The 21,153-nt window shown below is 36.1% G+C and overlaps 1 protein-coding gene across 1 annotated transcript in view; it reads left to right on the top strand.

The window, feature by feature from the left end:
* Positions 1–21,153, top strand: part of DNAH6 (dynein axonemal heavy chain 6) — a 299,547-nt gene that overhangs the window by 78,856 nt on the left and 199,538 nt on the right. Inside the window, exons 16-18 of the mRNA XM_082357203.1 lie at positions 3,180–3,308; positions 14,032–14,145; positions 17,614–17,757. Of these exons, the coding sequence (XP_082213329.1) occupies positions 3,180–3,308; positions 14,032–14,145; positions 17,614–17,757 (387 nt within the window). The remainder of the gene's footprint in view (positions 1–3,179; positions 3,309–14,031; positions 14,146–17,613; positions 17,758–21,153) is intronic.

The raw sequence follows: 21,153 nt of genomic DNA, 5'->3' as shown, positions 1-21,153 counted from the left end.
TAACTTCTCCTTTTTCATCTCGAATTTTATTGATTTGAGTCCTCTCCCTCTTTTTCTTGATGAGTCTGACTAAAGGTTTATCAATTTTGTTTATCTTCTCAATGAAGCAGCTTTTAGTTTTATTGATCTTTGCTATTGTTTTCTTTGTTTCTATTTCATTTATTTCGCTCTGATCTTTATGATTTCTTTCCTTCTACTAATTTTGGGTTTTGTTTGTTTTTCTTTCTCTAGTTCCTTTAGGTGTAAGGTTAGACTGTTTATTTGAGATTTTTCTTGTTTCTTGAGGTAGGAATGTACTGCTACAAACTTCCCTCTTAGACCTGCTTTTGCTGCATTCCATAGGTTTTAGATTGTCACGTTTTCGTTGTCATTTGTCTCTAGGTATTTTTTGATTTCCTCTTTGATTTCTTCAGTGATCTCTTGGTTATTTAGTAGTGTATCATTTAGTCTCCATGTGTTTGTGTTTTTTACGTGTTTTTCCTGTAATTGATTTCTAATCTCATAGCGTTGTGGTTGTAAAAGATGCTTGATATGATTTCAGTTTTCTTAAATTTACCAAGGCTTGATTTGTGACCCAAGATGTGATCTATCCTGGAGAATGTTCCATGAGTGCTTGAGAAAAAATTGTATTCTGTTGTTTTGGGATGGAATGTCCTATAAATATCAATTAAGTCCATTTTGTTTAATGTGTCCTTTAAAGCTTGTGTTTCCTTATTTATTTTCATTTTGGATGATTTTTCCATTGGTGAAAGTGGGGTGTTAAAGCCCCCTACTATTATTGTGCTACTATCGATTTCCCCTGTTATGGCTGTTAGCGTTTGCCTTATGTATTGAGATACTCCTATGTTGGCTGCATAAATATTTACAATTGTTATATCTTTCTTCTTGGATTGATCCCTTGATCATTATGTAGTGTTCTTCCTTGTTTCTTATAATAGTCTTTATTTTAAAGTCTATTTTGTCTGATATGAGAATTGCTACCCCAGCTTTCTTTTGATTTCCATTTGCATGGAATATCTTTTTCCATCCCCTCACTTTCAGTCTGTATGTGTCCCTAGGTCTGAAGTGGGTCTGTTGTAGACAGCATATATATGGGTCTTGTTTTTGTATCCATTCAGTGAGCCTGTGACTTTTGGTTGGAACATTTAATCCATTCACATTTAAGGAGATTATCGATATGTATGTTCCTATTACCATTTTTCTTAATAGAGAAGTTTCTTTACCATTTGTTGTAGAGCTGGTTTGGTGATGCTGAATTCTTTTAGTTTTTGTTTGTCTCTAAAGCTTTTGATTTCTCCAGCGATTCTGAATGAGATCCTTGCCAGTTAGAGTAATCTTGGTTGTAGGTTCTTCCCTTTCACTTCTTTAAACATATCATGCTTCTCCCTTCTGGCTTGTAGAGTTTCTGCTAAGAAATCCACTGTTAACCTTATGGGAATTCCCCTGTATGTTATTTGTCATTTTTCCCTTGTGTCTTTTAATAATTTTTCTCTGTCTTTAATTTTTGTCAGTTTGATTACTATGTGTCTCGGCATGTTTCTCCTGGGGTTTATCCTGCCTGGGACTCTCTGCACTTCCTGGACTTGGGTGGCTATTTCCTTTCCCATGTTAGGGAAGTTTTCAACTATAATCTCCTCAAATATTTTCTCGGGTCCTTTCTCTCTCTCTTCTCCTTCTGGGACCCCTATACTGCGAATATTTGTGTTTTTAATGTTGTCCCAGAGGCCTCTTAGTCTGTCTTTATTTCTTTTCTTTTCTTTTTTTCTTTCTTCTATTCCGCAGCAGTGAATTCCACCATTCTGTCTTCCAGGTCACATATCCGTTCTTCTGCCTCAGTTATTCCACTATTGATTCCTTCTAGTGTATTTTTCATTTCAGTTATTATATTGTTCATCTCTGTTTGTTTGTTCTTTCATTCTTCTAAGTCTTTGTTAAACGTTTCTTTCATCTTCTCTATCTTTCCCTCCATTCTTTTTCTGAGGTCCTAGATCATTTTCACTATCATTATTCTGAATTCTTTTTCTGGAAGGTTGCCTATCTCCACTTCATTTAGTTGTTTTTCTGGGGTTTTATCTTGTTCCTTCATCTGGTACATATCCTCTGCCTTTTCATTTTGTCTGTCTTTCTGTGAATGTGGTTTTCGTTCCATAGGCTGCAGAATTGTAGTTCTTCTTGCTTCTGCTGTCTGCCCTCTGGTGGATGAGGCTATCTCTGTTTTTACTTTTGTATTGAAGTATTTTTGTATTTTTGCACAGAGAAAGCTGTACATAACTGTAATAAGTGTACAACTCAGTGAGTTATCAGAAAGTGAACACATCCATGTGTCCACTGCTGAGGCCAAGAACTATTGCTATTGCTATCCTTAGTGTCTCCCCTAGTCACTAACCCTTCCTTCCTCTCCAAAGGCAGCCACTACCCTGAATTCTAAAGCCATAACTTGGTTTTGCCTGTTTATGAACTTCAATTAAATAGAATCATACCTTTATTGTAAATTGTAATCATTCCCTTTTTTTTTTTTTTTTTGGCTGCATTGGGTCTTCATTTCTGCGTGCAGGCTTTCTCTAGTTTCAGCGAGCAGGGACTACTCTTCACTGTGGTGTGCAGGCTTCTCATTGTGGTGGCTTCTCTTGTTGAGGAGCATGGGTCCTAGGCACACAGGCTCAGTAGTTGTGGCCCATGGGCTTAGTTGCTCCGTGGCATGCGGGATCTTCCTGGACCAGGGATCGAACCTGTGTCCCCTGCATTGGCAGGCAGATTCTTAACCACTGAGCCACTAGGAAAGCCCCATAAATTGTACTCATTCCTTTATTGTAAAATGATAATTTTCCTTATATCATATTTTCTTCTTTCTTTTCCATATTGTATTCACCTCTCCTTACCTGAAGTCACGTTAGCTGAAACAAATGTAATAAATGAAAACAGATGAGGGAAAATGTATTAGGTAGTCTTTAAAAGCAATATTATCCCCAAGCTACTTCTTTATACATTTCTGTAATTTTTACAATGTATATGCATTGCTTTAAATTCAAAAAAGCAATCATTTTAATATATTTTCTAAAAATTAGATTGAAAAGAGAATTAGAAGACATATTTTTTGAAAACGTTTATTAATTCATTTAATTTGATGGTATGCATCAAAAAATAGGAACGAGTAATCAAAACCTATCTTAATTTTACAGGATCCACAGATTTTAGATATTAATGCTGACCAAGACAAAGTACATGTCATGTTGAATGATCTGCAGTCAGTTCTAGATGATCTTCAAAAACGTGCATTTCAATATAAATCCTATCAGAAGAATTTTAAGGTAATGACAGCTCTACACATCTGTTTCTAAAATATGTGCATAGAAATGGCATTGATGCATATGTATTTTCAATAATGTGACTGTAAATCTTCAATGTTTGGACACCTATGTGCTAGTCGCTGTGCTGGAACAATCTGAAATACAAAATATGACGTGTTCTCTGCCTTTGAAGTGTTTAAAGATTAGTACACATGTGAGATAAAATATCTTTCTCATTAAAAAGTAATTATGAATTATAGACAAACCCTCAGACCAGGGACTGCAGTTTCTATGTTAAAATGGATGTGAATTTTTAAATGTGGTCAATTAAAACCCCTCTATTCTTTCTTAAATAATATTCAAGTTTCTTTTACATTCATGTGTGTATTATGATTCAATCAATATTGCCTAATTTGCCCTGGTTTGATGTGCCAGTTTGATGAAAGAAGAGAATTTGGCTAAGCCAGGGCAAAGATGGATCCAAAAAGGGTAGGTATAAAAAGCTAAAAGATATGCCTCGAAAAAATGAAGAGAAATGAATGAGAGATATAAGTGCTCTGAACAGCTATTAGAGAGACCAAAAAGAAAAGAAAATAGAAAAGATTCCTAGGATCAAAACCAGAGGGCCACCAGCAATGAGGGAAGGGTTAATCAGTTCCCCAAAAGTTTCAGAGGAGTGCATGGACCTCACATGGGGATGCACCTATCTCTTCCATAGCCCCAAATGGATGGCCAGAAAGTGGTCTGAGGGCTCTGAGTGTCCACTCCAGATCCCAGGGCTTGATGGAGCAGCCTGCAAAATAATGACCTGGCACTAGACAATGCAACTGGTACAATACTTGAGGCAGGAGGTTTGTGCATGAGAGAATTAGGGTTCAAAGTTTTTCCCATATTAGTTAACTGACCTGTAAGACAGGAAAGTATGCAGTAGTAAGGGAGCTGTGGCGGAAATATTGCTTGATAAAAGGCTATAACTAGGACTTCCCTGGTGACGCAGTGGTTAAGAATCCACCTGCCAATGCAGGGGACACAGGTTTGAGCCCTGGTCTGGGAAGATCCCACATGCCGTGGAGCAACTGGGCCCGTGAACCACAACTACTGAGCCTGCGTGTCTGGAGCCTGTGCTCCGCAACAAAAGAGGCCGCGATAGAGGCCTGTGCACCGCGATGAAGAGTGGCCCCTGCTTGCCGCAACTAGAGAAAGCCCTCGCACAGAAACGAAGACCCAACACAGCCAAAATAAATAAATTAATTATTTTTTTTTAAAAAAGGCTATAACTAACAGGTGGGCACTCTTGGGTCAGAAAGAATAGCATTGCTTGAGCCAGAGCCTTAAATAGAACTGTGTCTCCCTCCTTCCACGTTCCATATCTATACTTTACGATCCTTTAGGATCACCTCATATCAACCTTCCTTTGCAGCTCTCAGTCATTAGAAGGATAGGAGTGAAGGCCTAACTGGCCTAGGAAATCATCTCTAATTCTTAATGAAGTCAAGGCTAGATCCCTAATGTCAGGGTAATGCTAGCCTTGTAAAATGAGTTTGGAAGTGTTCCCACCTCTTCAATTTTTTTGGAAAAGTTTGCGAAATATTGGCGTTAATTCTTTTTTCTCCCCCCAAATGTTTGGTAAAATTTACCAGTGAAGTCATCTGGTCCTGGGCTTTTCTGTGCTGGGAGGTTTTTGATTATTCATTCAATCTCCTTACTCCTTATTGGTCTGTTCAGATTTTCTATTTCTTCCTGATTCAGTCTTGGTGGGCAATATGTTTCTAGCAATTTATGCATTTCTTCAAAGGTATACAATTTATTGGCATATACTTATTCAGAGGAGTCTCTTATGATCATATGTATTTCTGAGATATAAGTTTTTTTAGCATCTTTATTGGAGTATAATTACTTTACAGTGGTATGTTAGTTTCTGCTGTAAAACAAAGTGAATCATCTATACATATATCCCCATATCCCCTCCCTCTTGCCTCTCCCTCCCACGCTCCCTATCCCACCCCTCTAGGTAGACAAAAAGTACCGAGCTGATCTCCCTGTGCTATGTGGCTGCTTCCCACTAGCTATTTCTTTTACATTTGTTAGTGTATATATGTCCATGCCACTCTCTCACTTCGTCCCAGCTTACTCTTACCCCTCCCCGTGTCCACAAGTCCATTCTCTATGTCTGTGTCTTTATTCCTGTCTGCCCCTAGGTTCTTCAAAACCCTTCTTTTTCCTTTTTTTTTAGATTCCATATATATGTGTTAGCATACGGTATTTGTTTTTCTCTTTCTGACTTACTTCACTCTGTATGACAGACTCAAGGTCCATCCACCTCACTACAAATAACTCAATTTCATTTCTTTTTATGCCTGAGTAATATTCCATTGTATATATGTGTCACAACTTCTTTATCCATTCATCTGTCGAAGGACACTTAGATTACTTCCATGTCATGGCTATTGTAAATAGAGCTGCAATGAACATTGTGGTACATGACTCTTTTTGAATTATGGTTTTCTCAGGGTATATGCCCAGTAGTGGGATTGCTGGGTCGTACAGTAGTTCTACTCTTAGATTTTAAGGAACCTCCATACTGTTCTCCATAGTGGCTGTATCAATTTACATTCCCACCAACAGTGCAAGAGGGTTCCCTTTTCTCCACACCTTCTCCAGCATTTATTTGTAGATTTTTGATGATGGCCATTCTGACCGGTGTGAGGTGATACCACACTGTAGTTTTGATTTGCATTTCTCTAATGATTACTGATGTTGAGCATCTTTCCATGTGTTTGTTGGCAATCTGTATATCTTCTTTGGAGAAATGTCTATTTAGGTCTTCTGCCCATTTTTGGATTGGGTTGTTTGTTTTTTGATATTGAGCTGCATGAATTGCTTGTATATTTTGGAGATTAATCCTTTGTCAGTTGCTTCATTTGCAAATATTTTCACCCATTCTGAGGGTTGTCTGTTGTCTTGTTTATGGTTTCCTTTGCTGTGCAAAAGCTTTTAAGTTTCCTTAGGTCCCATTTCTTTATTTTTGTTTTTATTTTCATTTCTCTAGGAGATGGGTCAAAAAGGATCTTGCTGTGATTTATGTCATAAAGTGGTCTGCCTATGTTTTCCTCTAAGAGTTTTATAGTGTCTGGCCTTACATTTAAGTCTTTCATCTATTTTGAGTTTATTTTTGTGTATGGTTATAGGGAGTGTTCACATTTCATTCTTTTACATGTAGCTGTCCAGTTTTCCCAGCACCACTTATTGAAGAGGCTGTCTTTTCTCCATTGTATATCCTTGCCTCCTTTATCAAAGATAAGGTGACTATATGTGCGTGGGTTTATCTCTGGGCTTTCTATCCTGTTCCATTGATCTATATTTCTGTTTTTGTGCCAGTACCATACTGTCTTGATTACTGTAGCTTTGTAGTATAGTCTGAAGTCTGGGAGGCTGCTTCCTCCAGCTCCGTTTTTCTTTCTCAGGATTGCTTTGGCTATTTGGGATCATTTTTGTTTCCATACATATTGTGAAATTTTTGGTTCTAGTTCTGTGAAAAATGCCATTAGTAGTTTGATGGGGATTCCATTGAATCTGTTCGTTGCTTTGGGTAGTACAGTCATTTTCACAATGTTGATTCTTCCAATGCAAGAACATGGTATATCTCTCCATCTGTTTGTATCATCTTGAATTTCTTTCATCAGTGTCTTATAGTTTTCTGCATACAGGTCTTTTGTCTCCTTTGGTAGGTTTATTCCTAGGTATTTTATTCTTTTTGTTGCAATGGTAAATGGGAATGTTTCCTTCATTTCTCTTTCAGATTTTTCATCATTGGTGTATAGGAATGCAAGAGATTTCTGTGCATTAGTTTTGTATCCTGCTACTTTACCAAATTCATTTATTAGCTCTAGTAGTTTTCTGGTAGCATCTTTAGGATTCTCTATGTATAGTATCATGTCATCTGCAAACAGTGACAGCTTTACTTCTTCTTTTCCAATTTGGATTCCTTTTATTTCTTTTTCTTCTCTGATTGCTGTGGCTAAAACTTCCAAAACGATGTTGAATAATAGTGGTGAGAGTGGACAACCTTGTCTTTTTGCTGATCTTAGTGGAAATGGTTTCAGTTTTTCACCATTGAGAACGATGTTGGCTGTGGGTTTGTCATATCTGGCCTTTATTATGTTGAGGTAAGTTACCTATGCCTACTTTCTGGAGGGTTTTTATCATAAATGGATGTTCAATGTTGTTGAAATCTTTTTCTGCATCTATTGAGATGATCATATGGTTTTTATTCTTCAATTTGTTAATATGGTTTATCACATTTTTGATTTGCATATATTGATGAATCCTTTCATTCCTGGGATAAACCCTACTTGTTCGTGGTGTATGATCCTTTTAATGTGCTGTTAGATTCTGTTTGCTAGTATTTTGTTGAGGAATTTTGCATTTATGTTCATCAGTGATATTGGCCTGTAATTTTCTTTTTTTGTGACATTTTGTCTGCTTTTGGTATCAGGGTGATGGTGGCATCATCGAATGAGTTTGGGAGTGTTCCTCCCTCTGCTATAATTTGGAAGAGTTTGAGAAAGACAGGTATTAGCTCTTCTCTAAATGTTTGATAGAATTTGCCTGTGAAGCCATCTGGTCCTGGGCTTTTGTTTGTTGGAAGATTTTTAATCAGTTTCAATTTCAGTGCTTGTGATTGGTCTGTTTATATTTTCTATTTCTTCCTGGTTCAGTCTCAGAAGGTTGTGCTTTTGTAAGAATTTGTCCATTTCTTCCAGGTTGTCCATTTTATTGGCATATAGTTGCTTGTAGTAATCTCTCATGATCCTTTGTATTTCTGCAGTGTCAGTTGTTGCTTCTCCTTTTTCATTTCTAATTCTATTGATTTGAGTCTTCTCCCTTTTTTTCTTGATGAGTCTGGCTAATGGTTTATCAATTTTGTTTATCTTTTCAAAGAAACGGATTTTAGATTTATTGATCTTTGCTATCATTTCCTTCATTTCTTTTTCATTTATTTCTGCTCTGATCTTTATGATTTCTTTCCTTCTGCTAACTTTGGCTTTCGTTTGTTCTTCTTTCTCTAGTTCCTTTAGGTATAAGGTTAGGTTGTTTATTTGAGGTTTTTCTTGTTTCTTGAGGTAGGATTGTATTGCTATAAACTTCCCTCTTAGAACTGCTTTCACTGCATACCATAGGTTTTGGGTCATCATGTTTTCATTGTCATTTGTTTCTAGGTATTTTTTGATTGCCTCTTTGATTTCTGCAGTGATCTCTTGGGTATTTAGTCGTGTATTATTTACCCTCCATGGGTTTGTATTTTTTACAGATTTTTTCCTGTAATTGATATCTAGTCTCATAGTTCTGTGGTCAGAAAAGATCCTTGATATGATTTCAATTTTCTTAAATTTTCCAAGGCTTGATTTGTGACCCAAGGTATGATCTATCCTGGAGAATGTTCCATGAGCACTTGAGAAGAAAGTGTATTGTTTTGTTTTTGGATGGAATGTCCTATAAATATCAATTAAGTCAATCTTTTTTTTAAATTAATTTATTTATTTATTTATTTATTTTTGGCTGTGTTGGGTCTTCATTTCTGTGCGAGGGCTTTCTCTAGTTGTGGCAAGTGGCGGCCACTCTTCATCGCGGTGTGCGAGCCTTTCACTATCACAGCCTCTCTTTTTGTGGAGCACAGGCTCCAGACGCGCAGGCTCAGTGGTTGTGGCTCATGGGCCTAGCTGCTCCACAGCATGTGGGATCTTCCCAGACCAGGGCTCAAACCCGTGTCCCCTGCATTAGCAGGCAGATTCTCAACCACTGCGCCACCAGGGAAGCCCCAAGTCCATCTTTTTAAATGTGTCCTTTAAAGCTTGTGTTTATTTATTTTCAGTTTGGATTATCTGTCCATTGGTGAAAGTGGGGTGTTAAAGTCCACTACCATCATTGTGTTACTGTCGATTTCCCCTTTTATGGCTGTTAGCGTTTGCCTTGTGTATTGAGTTGCTCCTATGTTGGCTGCATAAATATTTACAATTGTTATATCTTCTTCTTGGATTGATCCGTAGTGTCCTTCTTTGTCTCTTGTAATAGTCTTTATTTTAAAGTCTATTTTCTCTGATATGAGAATAGCTACTCCAGCTTTATTTTCATTTCCATTTGCATGGAATGTCTTCTTCCATCCCCTCACTTTCAGTTGGTATGTGTCCCTAGGTCTGACGTGGGTCTCTTGTAGACAGCATATATACAGGTCTTGTTTTTGTATCCATTCAGCCAGTCTATGTCTTTTGGTTGGAGCATTTAATCCATTTACATTTAAGGTATTTATCGATATGTATGTTCCTATTACCATTTTCTTAATTGTTTTGGGTTTGTTATTGTAGGTCTTTTCCTTCTCTTGTGTTTCTTGACCAGATAAGTTCCTTTAGCATTTGTTGTAAAGCTGGTTTGGTGGTGCTGAATTCTCTTAGCTTTTGCTTGTCTGTAAAGGTCTTAATTTCTCCATTGAATCTGAATGAGATCCTTGCTGGGTAGAGTAATCTTGGTTGTAGGTTTTTCCCTTTCATCATTTTAAATATGTCCTGCCACTCCCTTTTGACTTACAGTGTTTCTGCTGAAAGATCAGCTGTTAACCTTATGGGGATTCCCTTGTATGTTATTTGTTGCTTTTCCCTTGCTGCTTTTAATATTTTTCTTTGTATTTAATTTTTGATAGTTTGATTAATATGTGCCTTGGCGTGTTTCTCCTTGGATTTATCCTTTAATGGGACTCTCTGCACTTCCTGGACTTGACTGACTATTTTCTTTCCCATATTAAGGAAGTTTCAACTCTAATCTCTTCAAATGTTTTCTCAGTCCCTTTTTTTTTCTCTTCTTCTGGGACCCTTATAATTCGCATGTTGATGCATTTAATGTTGTCCCAGAGGTCTCTGAGACTGTTCTCAATTCTTTTCATTCTTTTTTCTTTATTCTGCTCTACAGTAGTTATTTCCACTATTTTATCTTCCAGGTCACTTATCCATTCTTCTGCCTCAGTTATTCTATTGATTCCTTCTAGAGAATTTTAAATTTCATTTATTGTGTTGTTCATCAGTCTCTGTTTGCTCTTTAGTTTTTCTAAGTCCTTGTTAAACCTTTCTTTTATTTTCTCCATTCTATTTCCAAGACTTTGGATCATCTTTACTATTTTTACTCTGAATTCTTTTTCGGGTAGACTGCCTATTTCCTCTTCATTTGTTTGGTCTGGTGGGGTTTTATCTTGCTCCTTCAACTGCTGTGTATTTCTCTCTCTTATCATTTTGCTTAACTTACTGCATTTGGGGTCTCCTTTTCACAGGCTGCTGGTTCGTAGTTCCCATTGTTTTTGGTGTCTGCCCCCAGTGGGTAAGGTTGGTTCAGTCAGCTGTGTAGGCTTCCTGGTGGAGGGGACTGGTGCATGTGTTCTGGTGGATGAGGCTGGATCTTGTCTTTCTGGTGAGCAGGACCATGTCCTGTTGTGTGTTTTGGGGTGTCTGTGAACTTACTATGATTTTAGGCAGCCTCTCTGCTAATGAGTGGTGTTGTGTTCCTGTCTTGCTAGTTGTTTGGCATTGGGTGTCCAGCACTGGAGCTTGCTGGTCATCGAGTGGAGCTGGTTCTTAGCGTTGAGACAGAGATCTCTGGGAGCACTCTTGCTGATTGATATTACATGGGGCTGGGAGGTCTCTGGTGGTCCAGTGTTCTGACTCGGCTCTCCCACCGCAGAGCCTCATGCCTGACACCCAGCCAGAGGACCAAGACCCTGTCAGCCACCCGGCTCAGAAGAAAATGGAGAAAAGAAAGAAAGAAAGAAAGAAAGAAAGAAAGAAAGAAAGAAAGAAAGAAAGAAAGAAAGAAAGAAAAATAAAATAAAATAAAATAATGTTATTAAAATAAAAATTTTTTTTCAATTATTAAAATTTTTAAAATTAAATAAGGAAAGAAGAGAGCAACCAAAGCAATAAACAAATCCACCTATGAAAAGAAGCACTAAAACCTGTACTAAAGAAAAAAAAAGTCAAACAGACAGAACCCTAGGACAAATGGTAAAAGCAAACCTATACAGACTAAATCTCCAAAGCATACAGATACACACTCACAAAAAGAGAAAATGGAAAAAATATATATGTATGAAAAGCAAAGGAAGAGAGCAACCAAATCAATAAACAAATCTAATGATAGTAAGCTCTATATACTAAACTAAGATAAACATAAAACCAGAAATAAATTAGATGCAGAAAGCAAACCCCAAGTCTACATTTGCTCTCAAAGTCCACTGCCTCAAATATGGGATGATTTGTTATTTATTCAGGTATTCCACAAATGCAGCATACATCAAGTTGATTGTGGAGATTTAATCCACTGCTCCTGAGGCTGCATGGAGAAATTTCCCTTTCTCTTCTTTGTTCCCACAGCTCCTGGGGTTCAGTTTTGGATTTGGCCCCACCTCTGCATGTAGGTCGCCCTCTGGCGTCTGTTCTTTGCCCAGACAGGAGGAGGTTAAAGGAGCGGCTGATTAGGGGGCTCTGGCTCACTCAGGCCTGCGGGAGGGAGGAGTACAGAATGCAAGGCAAGCCTGTGGTGGCAGAGGCCTGCCTGATGTTGCACCAGCCTGAGGCATGCCATGTGTTCTCCCGGGGAAGTTGTCCCTTGATCACGGGACCCCGGCAGTGGCGGGTTGCACAGGCTCCCAGGAGGGGAGGTGTGGATAGTGACCTGTTCTTGCACACAGGCTTCTTGGTGGCTGCAGCAGCAGCCCTAGCGTTTCATGCCCGTCTCTGGGGTCTGCATTGATAGCCGCAGCTCTTGCCCATCTCTGGAGCTCATTTAGGCAGTGCTTTGAATCCCCTCTCCTCGTGCACCCCAAAACAATGGTCTCTTGCATCTTAGGTAGTTCCAGACCTTTTCCCAGACTCCCTCCTGGCTAGCTGTGGCACACTAGCCCCCTTCAGCCTGTGTTCATGCAGCCAACCCCCATCCTCTCCGTGGGATCTGATCCTGAAAGCCCAAGCCTCAGCTCCCAGCCCCCACCCACCCCAGCGCATGAGCAAACAAACCTCTCAGGCTGGTGAGTGCTGGTCAGCACTGATCCTCTGTGCAGAAATCTCTCCACTTTGGCCTCTGCACCCCTGTTGCTGTGCTCTCCTCTGTGGCTCCAAAGCTTCCTCCCATCCCACGCCCCACCTCCACCAGTGAAGGGGTTTCCTAGTGTGTGGAAACTTTTCCTCCTTCACAGCTCCCTCCCAGAGGTGTAGGTCCCGTCCCAATTCTTTTGTCTCTGTTTTGTGTTTTTTCTTTTGCCCTACCCGGGTACGTGAGGAGTTTCTTGCCTTTTGGGAAGTCCGATGTCTTCTGCCAATGTTCAGTAGGTGTTTTGTATGAGTTGTTCCACATGTAGATGTATTTTTGATGTATTTGTGGGGAGGAAGGTGATCTGCACGTCTTACTCCTCTGCCATCTTGAAGGTCCCCCTGAGGTGTAAATTTTAATGTCTCCTCTTTCATTTCTGATTTTATTTCCTTGAATCATCTCTATTTTTTTCTTAGTCTAGCTAAAGGTTTGTTTATCTTTCCAGAAAAAATAAGCTCTTAGTTTCATTGATCTTTTCTATTGCTTTTCTGTTCTCTATTTTTTTTTTCCACTCTGATCCTTGTTATTTCCTTTCTTCTGCTAACTCTGGGCTTAGCTTGTTCTCCTTTTCTAGCTCTTTGTTGTGTAAAGTCAACTTGTTTATTTGAGATCTTTCTATTTTCTTAATATATCCATTTATTACTATAAACTTCCCTCTCAGAACTACTTTTGCAGCATCTCATAGGTTTTGGTGTGCTGTGTTTCCATTTTCATTTGTTTCAAGATATTTATTTTTATTTCCCTTTGATTTCCTCTATAACCCATTGGTTGTTCAGGAGTGTGGTGTTTAGTTTCCAAATATTTGTAAAATTTCCAGCTTTCCTCTTGTTGTTGATTTCTATTTTCATACCATTGTGGCTGGAAAAGATAATATGATTTCAGACTTCTTAAACTTGTTAAGATTTGTTTTGTGGCCTATCATATGATCTATCCTGGGGAATGTTCTGCATGCACTTGAAAAGAATGTGTATTTTGCTGCTGTTGTATGGAATGTTTAAAGCCCCAGCTTATCGCAAAGTTCACAGTTTCTATGCAACCAACTTCCTGGAGATTTTCCCACCTCCAAGGCATGAAAACAGCTTCTTCAGATTTTCATGTAACCTTTCTCTATCTAGGGTTCATATACAGTCCACTGGGTTAGAAATAGGTGAGAAACTAGGCTGTTCGCTCCATCTCTAATCTCCCCATTCCCTCCACCAACTACTACACAAACATTCTCTCCCTCTTCTATCATCTAAGATATAAGCCCTAAAGGATATCATTGCCTCTGTTACAGACTCATCTGTTTACCCAATAGACCAGACAGGTATATACATGTATGATTCAACTTGAGAAAGAATGCCCTTAGCATTCTTGTAATATTTGTGTCTTTGGAAAATTTCTAAGTTCTAAGGAAATATAAAGAATTATATTTTGTCACTCAAATAGAAATCTGAATATACATGGGGTTTTGTGATTTGTTTTTTCATTGTTTCTGTCTCTCCTTTTCGTTTCCCATTTAGGTCCCACCCATATTCTGCTAAGGTGTCACTGTATCAAAAATTACTGATAGGAAGATAACATAAGATCTCTATATCAGAAAATTAACTAGTACATTTTGCTTATTATATTTTAAAAGGTAGAAGTGTCCAAGTTTGAAGCTTTGGAAGAAGTTAGTGCTGAATTGAAGCTCAAACAATTGCTCTGGGATTCTTTATCTGAATGGGATCAACTCCAACAAGAATGGTTAAAGGTAAAAAATAAAAAACCCTCTCAATTCTTAAATCATTTTTGTATTATTTAACCTTAGAATACTAATAGTATGAATTATAGTTTTTTAAAAAAATAAGCTGGTATATTCTTAATTTCAGTAAAACATGCAATGTTATTTTATGGGAATTATTATCAGCTTTCTGGTGAAATGCACAAAGGTCTTTCTGCCACACAAGTCTTTAAGTACCACAGAGAAGACTACATTATTGTAAGGCAGGTTTCTCAGGTCCTCCAAATAAGATAGCTAAATGAAGGAAGCATCAAAGGACCTCACTGCATAGCATTTAACTTCTTTGTGGTTTCTGAACACAATGTTGTCCCGACACACTACAGCCAAGTGTTATTAAGGATTGTAGGATTTTATTCGTGATCTACACACATTAGATTTCTGTTAGCCTAGGTTCTGTTCTTACTGTCCTTTTTTTTTTTTTTTTTTTTTTAAAAAAAGAAAGCCATTTTGTTCCCTGTGATAGAATAGAATCCCAGTAATGAGATCCAGGATCTTCCCTTGAGAGCTCAATAGTAAATTCTAGTAATAGTAAATTAGGGGGCCAGGTATCATAGGGCTTGGTTTTTAGGGTCTACCCTTGTGTTCAAACCTTAACAAATGTCAACCCTCTAGGAGGCAGAATAGATGACCATCTGTTCTTTCAAGTGTGATATGGACATGTTAGAAATACCATCAACTTCACAAATATTGTTTTACACTTGCTTGTTCAGCTTCTCTATGCTGGTGCCTATAATTAGAAGTCATATATCTGGGCACAGTGACACAAGAATGTTTCCCAGATAATGTTCTAGGTACAGTAGATACCAGTGGACAATAAAAAGGACAAAGTCCAAACCCTCACAGAATTTACCTTTTGGTGGAGAAAGTGGAAAACAAGCGAACATATATATACTATTATATCAGAGAATTTTAAGTGCTTTTGTATAACTCATTTATCACTTATCTCAGAAGTAGAAAATGCTCCTGAATAGTAAAGAAGAAGCTTAGAGAGTTTTCTGATTACCACCATAGATTAGAGCAGTAGCTTCTAAAGTGGGACAAATTTACCATAGGAAGTATACAAAAAGACCCATTAGGGAGCAAAAAGAAAATGTTGAATCCAGAAAAAAAAAATGATTGTTTATAAATTTTCTTTTTTTAAAATTGAGGCATATTTGACATGTTAGTTTCAGGTGTAAAATATAATGATCCAATATTCCTGTATATTGCACAATGATCACCACAATAAGTTTAGTTAACATTTGTTGCCACACATAGTTACAAAAATTTTTTCTTATGAGAACATTCAAGATCTATTCTCTTAGCAGCTTTCAAGTATGCAATACAGTGTTATTAACTATAGTCACCATGCTGTACATTACATTCCCATGATTTATTTATTTTATAACTGGAAGTTTGTACCTTTTGACCTCCTTCACTTATTTCACGCACCCACCCCCCTCCTCTGGAAACTACCAATTTGTTCTGTTTTAGTTGTTTTGTTTTGTTTTGTTTTGTTTTAGGTTCTACATATGAGTTATTTTGTTGTTTTGTTTGCTTTTGGATTCCACATACAAGTGAGGTCATATGGTATTTGTCTTTCTTTGTCTGACTTATATCACTTTACATAAAGCCCTCATGGTCCATCCATGTTGTCGAAAATGACAAGGTTTCATTCTTTTTATGGCTGAATAATAGTCTATTGTATACATATACTACATTTTCTTCATCCATTCATCCATTGATGGACACTTAGGTTGTTTCCATTTCTTGGCTGTTGTAAATAATGCTGCTATGAACTTGGGTGTCTGTATATCTTTTTGAATCAGTGTTTTTGTTTTCTTAGGATAAATAATCAGAAATGGAATTGCTGAATCATATGGTAGTTCTATTTTTAATTTTTTGAGGAATCTTAATACTGTTTTCCATATGGCTGTTGTGCCAATTTACATTTCTGCTAGCAATGCACAAGTGTTCCTTTTTCTCCACATCTTTGCCAACACTGGTTCTATTTTGTCTTTCTGATACTAACCATTCTAACAGGAGTGAGGTGGTATTTCACTGTGGTTTTGATTTTAATTTCCCAATGATTAGTGATGTTGAGCATTTTTTCATGTACCTGTTGGACATCTGTTACGTCTTCTTTGGAAAAAATGTCTATTCAGATCCTCTGCCCTCTTTTTAATGAGGTTGTTTTTCTGTTATTGAGTTCTTTATATATTCTGGATATTAACCGCTTATCAGATATATAATTTGCAAATATTTTCTCCCATTAAGTATAGGTTTCCTTTTCATTTTGTTCATGCTTTCCTTTGCTGTGCAGAAGCTTTTTAGTTAGATGTAGTTGCTTATTTTACTTTTGTTGCCTTTGCTTTTGGTGTCAAATCCAAAATATTGTTGCCAAGACCCATCTCAAGAAGCTTATTGCCTATATTTTCTTCTAGGAGTTTTTAGGTTTCAGGTCTTAGATTCAAATCTTTAATTCATTTTGAGTTATTTTTGTGTGTGATCCAGTTTCATTCCTTTGCCTCTAGCTGTCCAATTTTCCCAACACCATTTATTGAGAAGACTGTCCTTCCGCCATTGTATATTCTTGACTCCTTTCTTGTAAATTAATTGACCATATATGTGTGGGTTTATTTTTGGGCTTTCTATTCTGTTCCATTAATCTATGTGTCTGTTTTTGTACCAGTACTATGCTGTTTTGATGACTATAACTTTGGATAGTTGGATAGTCTGAAATCAAGGAGTTGACACCTCCATCTTTTTTATTCTTTCTCAAGATTGCTTTGGCTATTCTGGGTCTTTTGTGGTTCCATACAAATTTTAGGATTGTTTGTTGTATTTCTGTGAAAAATACCCCTGGAATTTTGATAGAGATTGTATTGAATCTGTAGATTTCTTTAGGTGGTATAAACATCTTAACAATATTAATTCTTCCAATCCATGAGCATGGAATATCTTTTCATTTTTACAAATTTTCTATTACCATCAATCCATATGCCCATCTGACATAATATATGTGTACGCTTACATGTTTATGTAACTGAGAAATATATTTATAAATACATGCATACATTGGAGTGTATGTTTAAATCAGTTATATTAAAGGGCTACATGATCAAATAATAGGAGACTACTTGGTGAGACATTTCTAGGTCACAAGAGTAAAAATTAGCTATTTGTAACTTTACAATGGTTGGCCCTCTGGAATAAATTACAGGGATTGCAATACTGCATTTGGTGATATGGGAGAAAAAGACATGAAAGTAATAAACAAACAATGCCTGATATACTATTAGAAATCTTAATAAGTAGAGCCATTTCCAAAATATAGAGTCAACTTGGTTTAACAACATAGCTATCAAAAAATGTGAGTAGAGTAAAAAAATTTTACTATTTCAAGTTTGCCTTTTATCATATGTCTTAACTTCTTTGTTTTCCCCCCAATTTTCATAGTCAAAATTTGACTGCCTGGATCCAGAATTTCTAAACAGTCAAGTTTCTAAATATGCCAAATTTGTGACTCAATTGGAAAAAGGCTTGCCACCCAACAGTGTAGTGCCCCAGCTAAAAAGTAAGGTGGAAAAAATGAAAGAAAAGGTAAGTTTAGTAGAAATTATTTCCAAAACTCCAGGTCAATCAGTTACTACTTGATGCTAATGAGACCAAAGCCAGGAATTCTTCCCTGTTTAAATTAGTCAGCTTTGCAGAGAGAAGAAACAACAGAAAAATTCAGCTACTGTATTGCAGAGGCATAGACTGCATCCCTCTCTTCAACTGGCCAAATCATGCAATTGAATTGTATGAGAATTCTAGTTGTTTTTCATTCTCACCAGCACTTGTTATCAATAGGGAGTTTATTTATTTGGTTTGGTTTGGTTTTAATTTTAACTGTTCTAATAAATGTGTAGTACTGTCTCATAATGGTGATGGTTTACATTTTTCTAATGATTAGTGATGTTGAACATCTTTTCTCATGTCCATTTGCCATCCATCTACCTTCTTTGCTGAAATGTCTGTTTGAATATTAGCCCAATTTTTAATTGAGTTGTTTGTTTTGTTATTAGTGAGTTTTCAGAGTTCTCTTTTTTTTGGAATTTTAAAATCTATATTTTATTTAATTTTTGACATATAGAGAACAGTGTCCATTGGCAACGATGATCCTTGTTCATTCATTCTTCTGTTGACTCTCAAATAGTAATTAAATAGTACTCACAAAGTAATGGTAAAAGAGACTACCAGCTTGAAAATTTGTAACACAAATGATATTTGACACACCAAAAAGTTTTTATACATTTTACACAGCAGAAGTTTTTAGAATTTACATTCTAAAGACATTAGGGTCTAACAATTCATAGAAGAACAGCAAAGGTTTTTTTTAATTTTTATTTTATATTGGAGTATAGTTGATTAGCAGTGTTGTGTTATATAGTCATGATATAAGTCCTTTTTCAAATATGTAACTTGAAAATAGTTTTCCCAGTCAGTGGCTTGTCTTTTTAGTCCCTAAACAGTGACTTTCACAGAACAAAAGGCTTAAATTTGAAAAAAGTCCAAGTAATATTTTTTTCTTTTACAGATTATCTTTTTAGTATAGAATCTAAAAACTTTTGCCAAACCTAAAGGTCACACAGAGTTTCTCCTGTATTTTCTTCTGGAAGTTTTTTAGTGTTCCTTTTTTTTTAAATTAAAGTATATAATTTATTTTGAGTTATTTACATTTTTACATATGGATATTCAGTTGATCCAGAACCATTATTTGAAAAGAGTATTCTTTCTCCATTGTTTACCTTTGCATCTTTGTCAAAAGTCAGCTGACTATATTTTTTAGTCTGTTTCTGGACTCTCTATTCTGTTTGGTTGTTCTGTAAGTCTATTCTTTCACCAATACCATGCTCTCTTGATAATAACTACAGCTAGTAAGTCTTGAAATCAGGTAGTGTTAAGCTCTCCAACTTGTTCTTCTTTTTCACAATTTTGTCGATTCTAATTCCTTTACCTTTTCATGTAAATGTTAGAATAGCTTATCATATGTATAAAAAATTGCTGGGATTTTAGGTGGACTGTGTCAAATCAATAGATCAATTTCCAGAGAATTGACATCTTAACAAGATAGAATTTTCTAATCTGTTACCTGCCTATCCCTTTATTTAGTTAGGTCTTCTTTTATTTCTTTTCATTAACATTTTGTAATTTTCAGTGTACAGATTTTGCACGTATTTTGTTAGATTTAAAACTAAGTATTCTCTTATGTTATCTTAAATTTCATTGTTTTTCATTTCAAATTCTAAGTGTTCATTGCTGGTATGTAGGAATACTATTGACCTTTGTATATTGATCTTATATCCTGTGATCTTAATAAATTCACTTTTTAATTTTAGGAGATTTTTGTACATTATTCAGAATTTTCAAAGTAGAAAATGATTTCAACTGTGAATAAAGACAATTTTATTTCTTCCATTACAATCTGTGTGCCTTTTATTTCTTTTTCTTGCCTTGTTGCACTGGCCAGGATTTCCTGTATGATATTGAATAAGAGTGGTGAGAGAAAACATCCTTGTCCTGTTCCGTATCTTAGAGGGGAAATATTCAGTCTCTTTTTAAGTATGATGTTTGTTAGTCAAATTTTTTTATAGATGCCCTATATTAAGGTAACAAAGTTTCATAGTTTCCTTAGAGGTTTCTTTTTTATTATCATAGATGGGTGTTGATAATTATTAAATGATTTCTCTATGCCTATGATCATATGGTTTTTCTTCTTTAGTCTATTAACATGGTGAATTACATCTATCAATGGTCAAATGTTGAAGCAGGCTTGAATTCCTGAACTGAACCTCACTTGGGTCATGATGTACTATACTCTTTTATATTGCTGGATTCAAATTACTAATATTATTTGAGGATGTTTTTGTGCCTATATTCATGAGGGACATTGATTTTTAGTTTTCCTTTCTTGTAACATCATTGTGTGGTTATGAGGTAATACTGCCTCATAAAATGAGTTGGGGAGTGTTCCTTCCTCTTCTATTTTCTGCAGGAGATTATACAGAATTAGTATTATTTTTCACTTAGATGTTTGGTAGAATTCAAGAGTGAAACTATCTGAGCTTGAAGTTTTCTCTTTTGGAGGGATTTTAACAAAAAAATTGAATTTCATTAATACAATTTGAATTATTCAGGTTATCTATTTCTTCTTGAGGGGACTTTATAGTGTATCTTCCAAGGAAATGGTCCATTTAATCCAAATTGTTGAATTTATTAGACATAGAGTTTATCATAATATTTCCTTATTATCCTTTTAAAGTCTGTGTGATCCATAATGATGTCCCCTTTTTCATTGCTGATATTGGCAATTTGTATTTTCTCCCTTTCTTTCTTGGTTTGTCCTACTAGTCATTTATCACTTTGACCTTTTCAAAGAGCCAGCTTTGGGGTTGACTGATATTCTTTATAGTTTTTATGTTTTCCATTTCACTGATTTCTCCTCTAATCTTTATTATGTCCTTTCTTCTTCTTGCTTTACATTCAATTATTTATTTCTTCAAAATTTCTTATGGTGGAAGCTTAAGTTGCTGATTTGAAACTTTTCTTCTTTTCTAATATAAGCATTTAATGCTATAAATTTCTGTCTAGTCACTGCTTTAGCTGAATCTTGTGAATTTTGATATATTGTATTTTTATTTTAATTTAGTTCAAAATATATTTTAATACTCCTGAGACTTCTTATTTGATATATGGCCTATTTAGAAGAATGTTATTTATTATTAAAATATTTGGGGATTTTCAAGATATCTGTTACTGATTTGAACTTTAATTCTATTATAGTCCAAAAATATACTTTTATGATTTCTGTCCTTTTAATTTGTTGAGATTGGCTTTATGACCCAAAATATGGTCTATTTTGGTACATCTTCTATATACACTTGAGAAGAATGTGTATTCTGCTATTGCTCAGTGAGTCAATTTGGCTGATGGTAGTGTTCAGATCATCTGTAT

Source organism: Balaenoptera borealis (genome assembly GCF_965194805.1).
Source record: "Balaenoptera borealis genome assembly, chromosome: 15".
Taxonomy (NCBI): Eukaryota; Metazoa; Chordata; class Mammalia; order Artiodactyla; family Balaenopteridae; genus Balaenoptera; species Balaenoptera borealis.
This window is presented reverse-complemented; position numbering and strand designations above follow the sequence as displayed.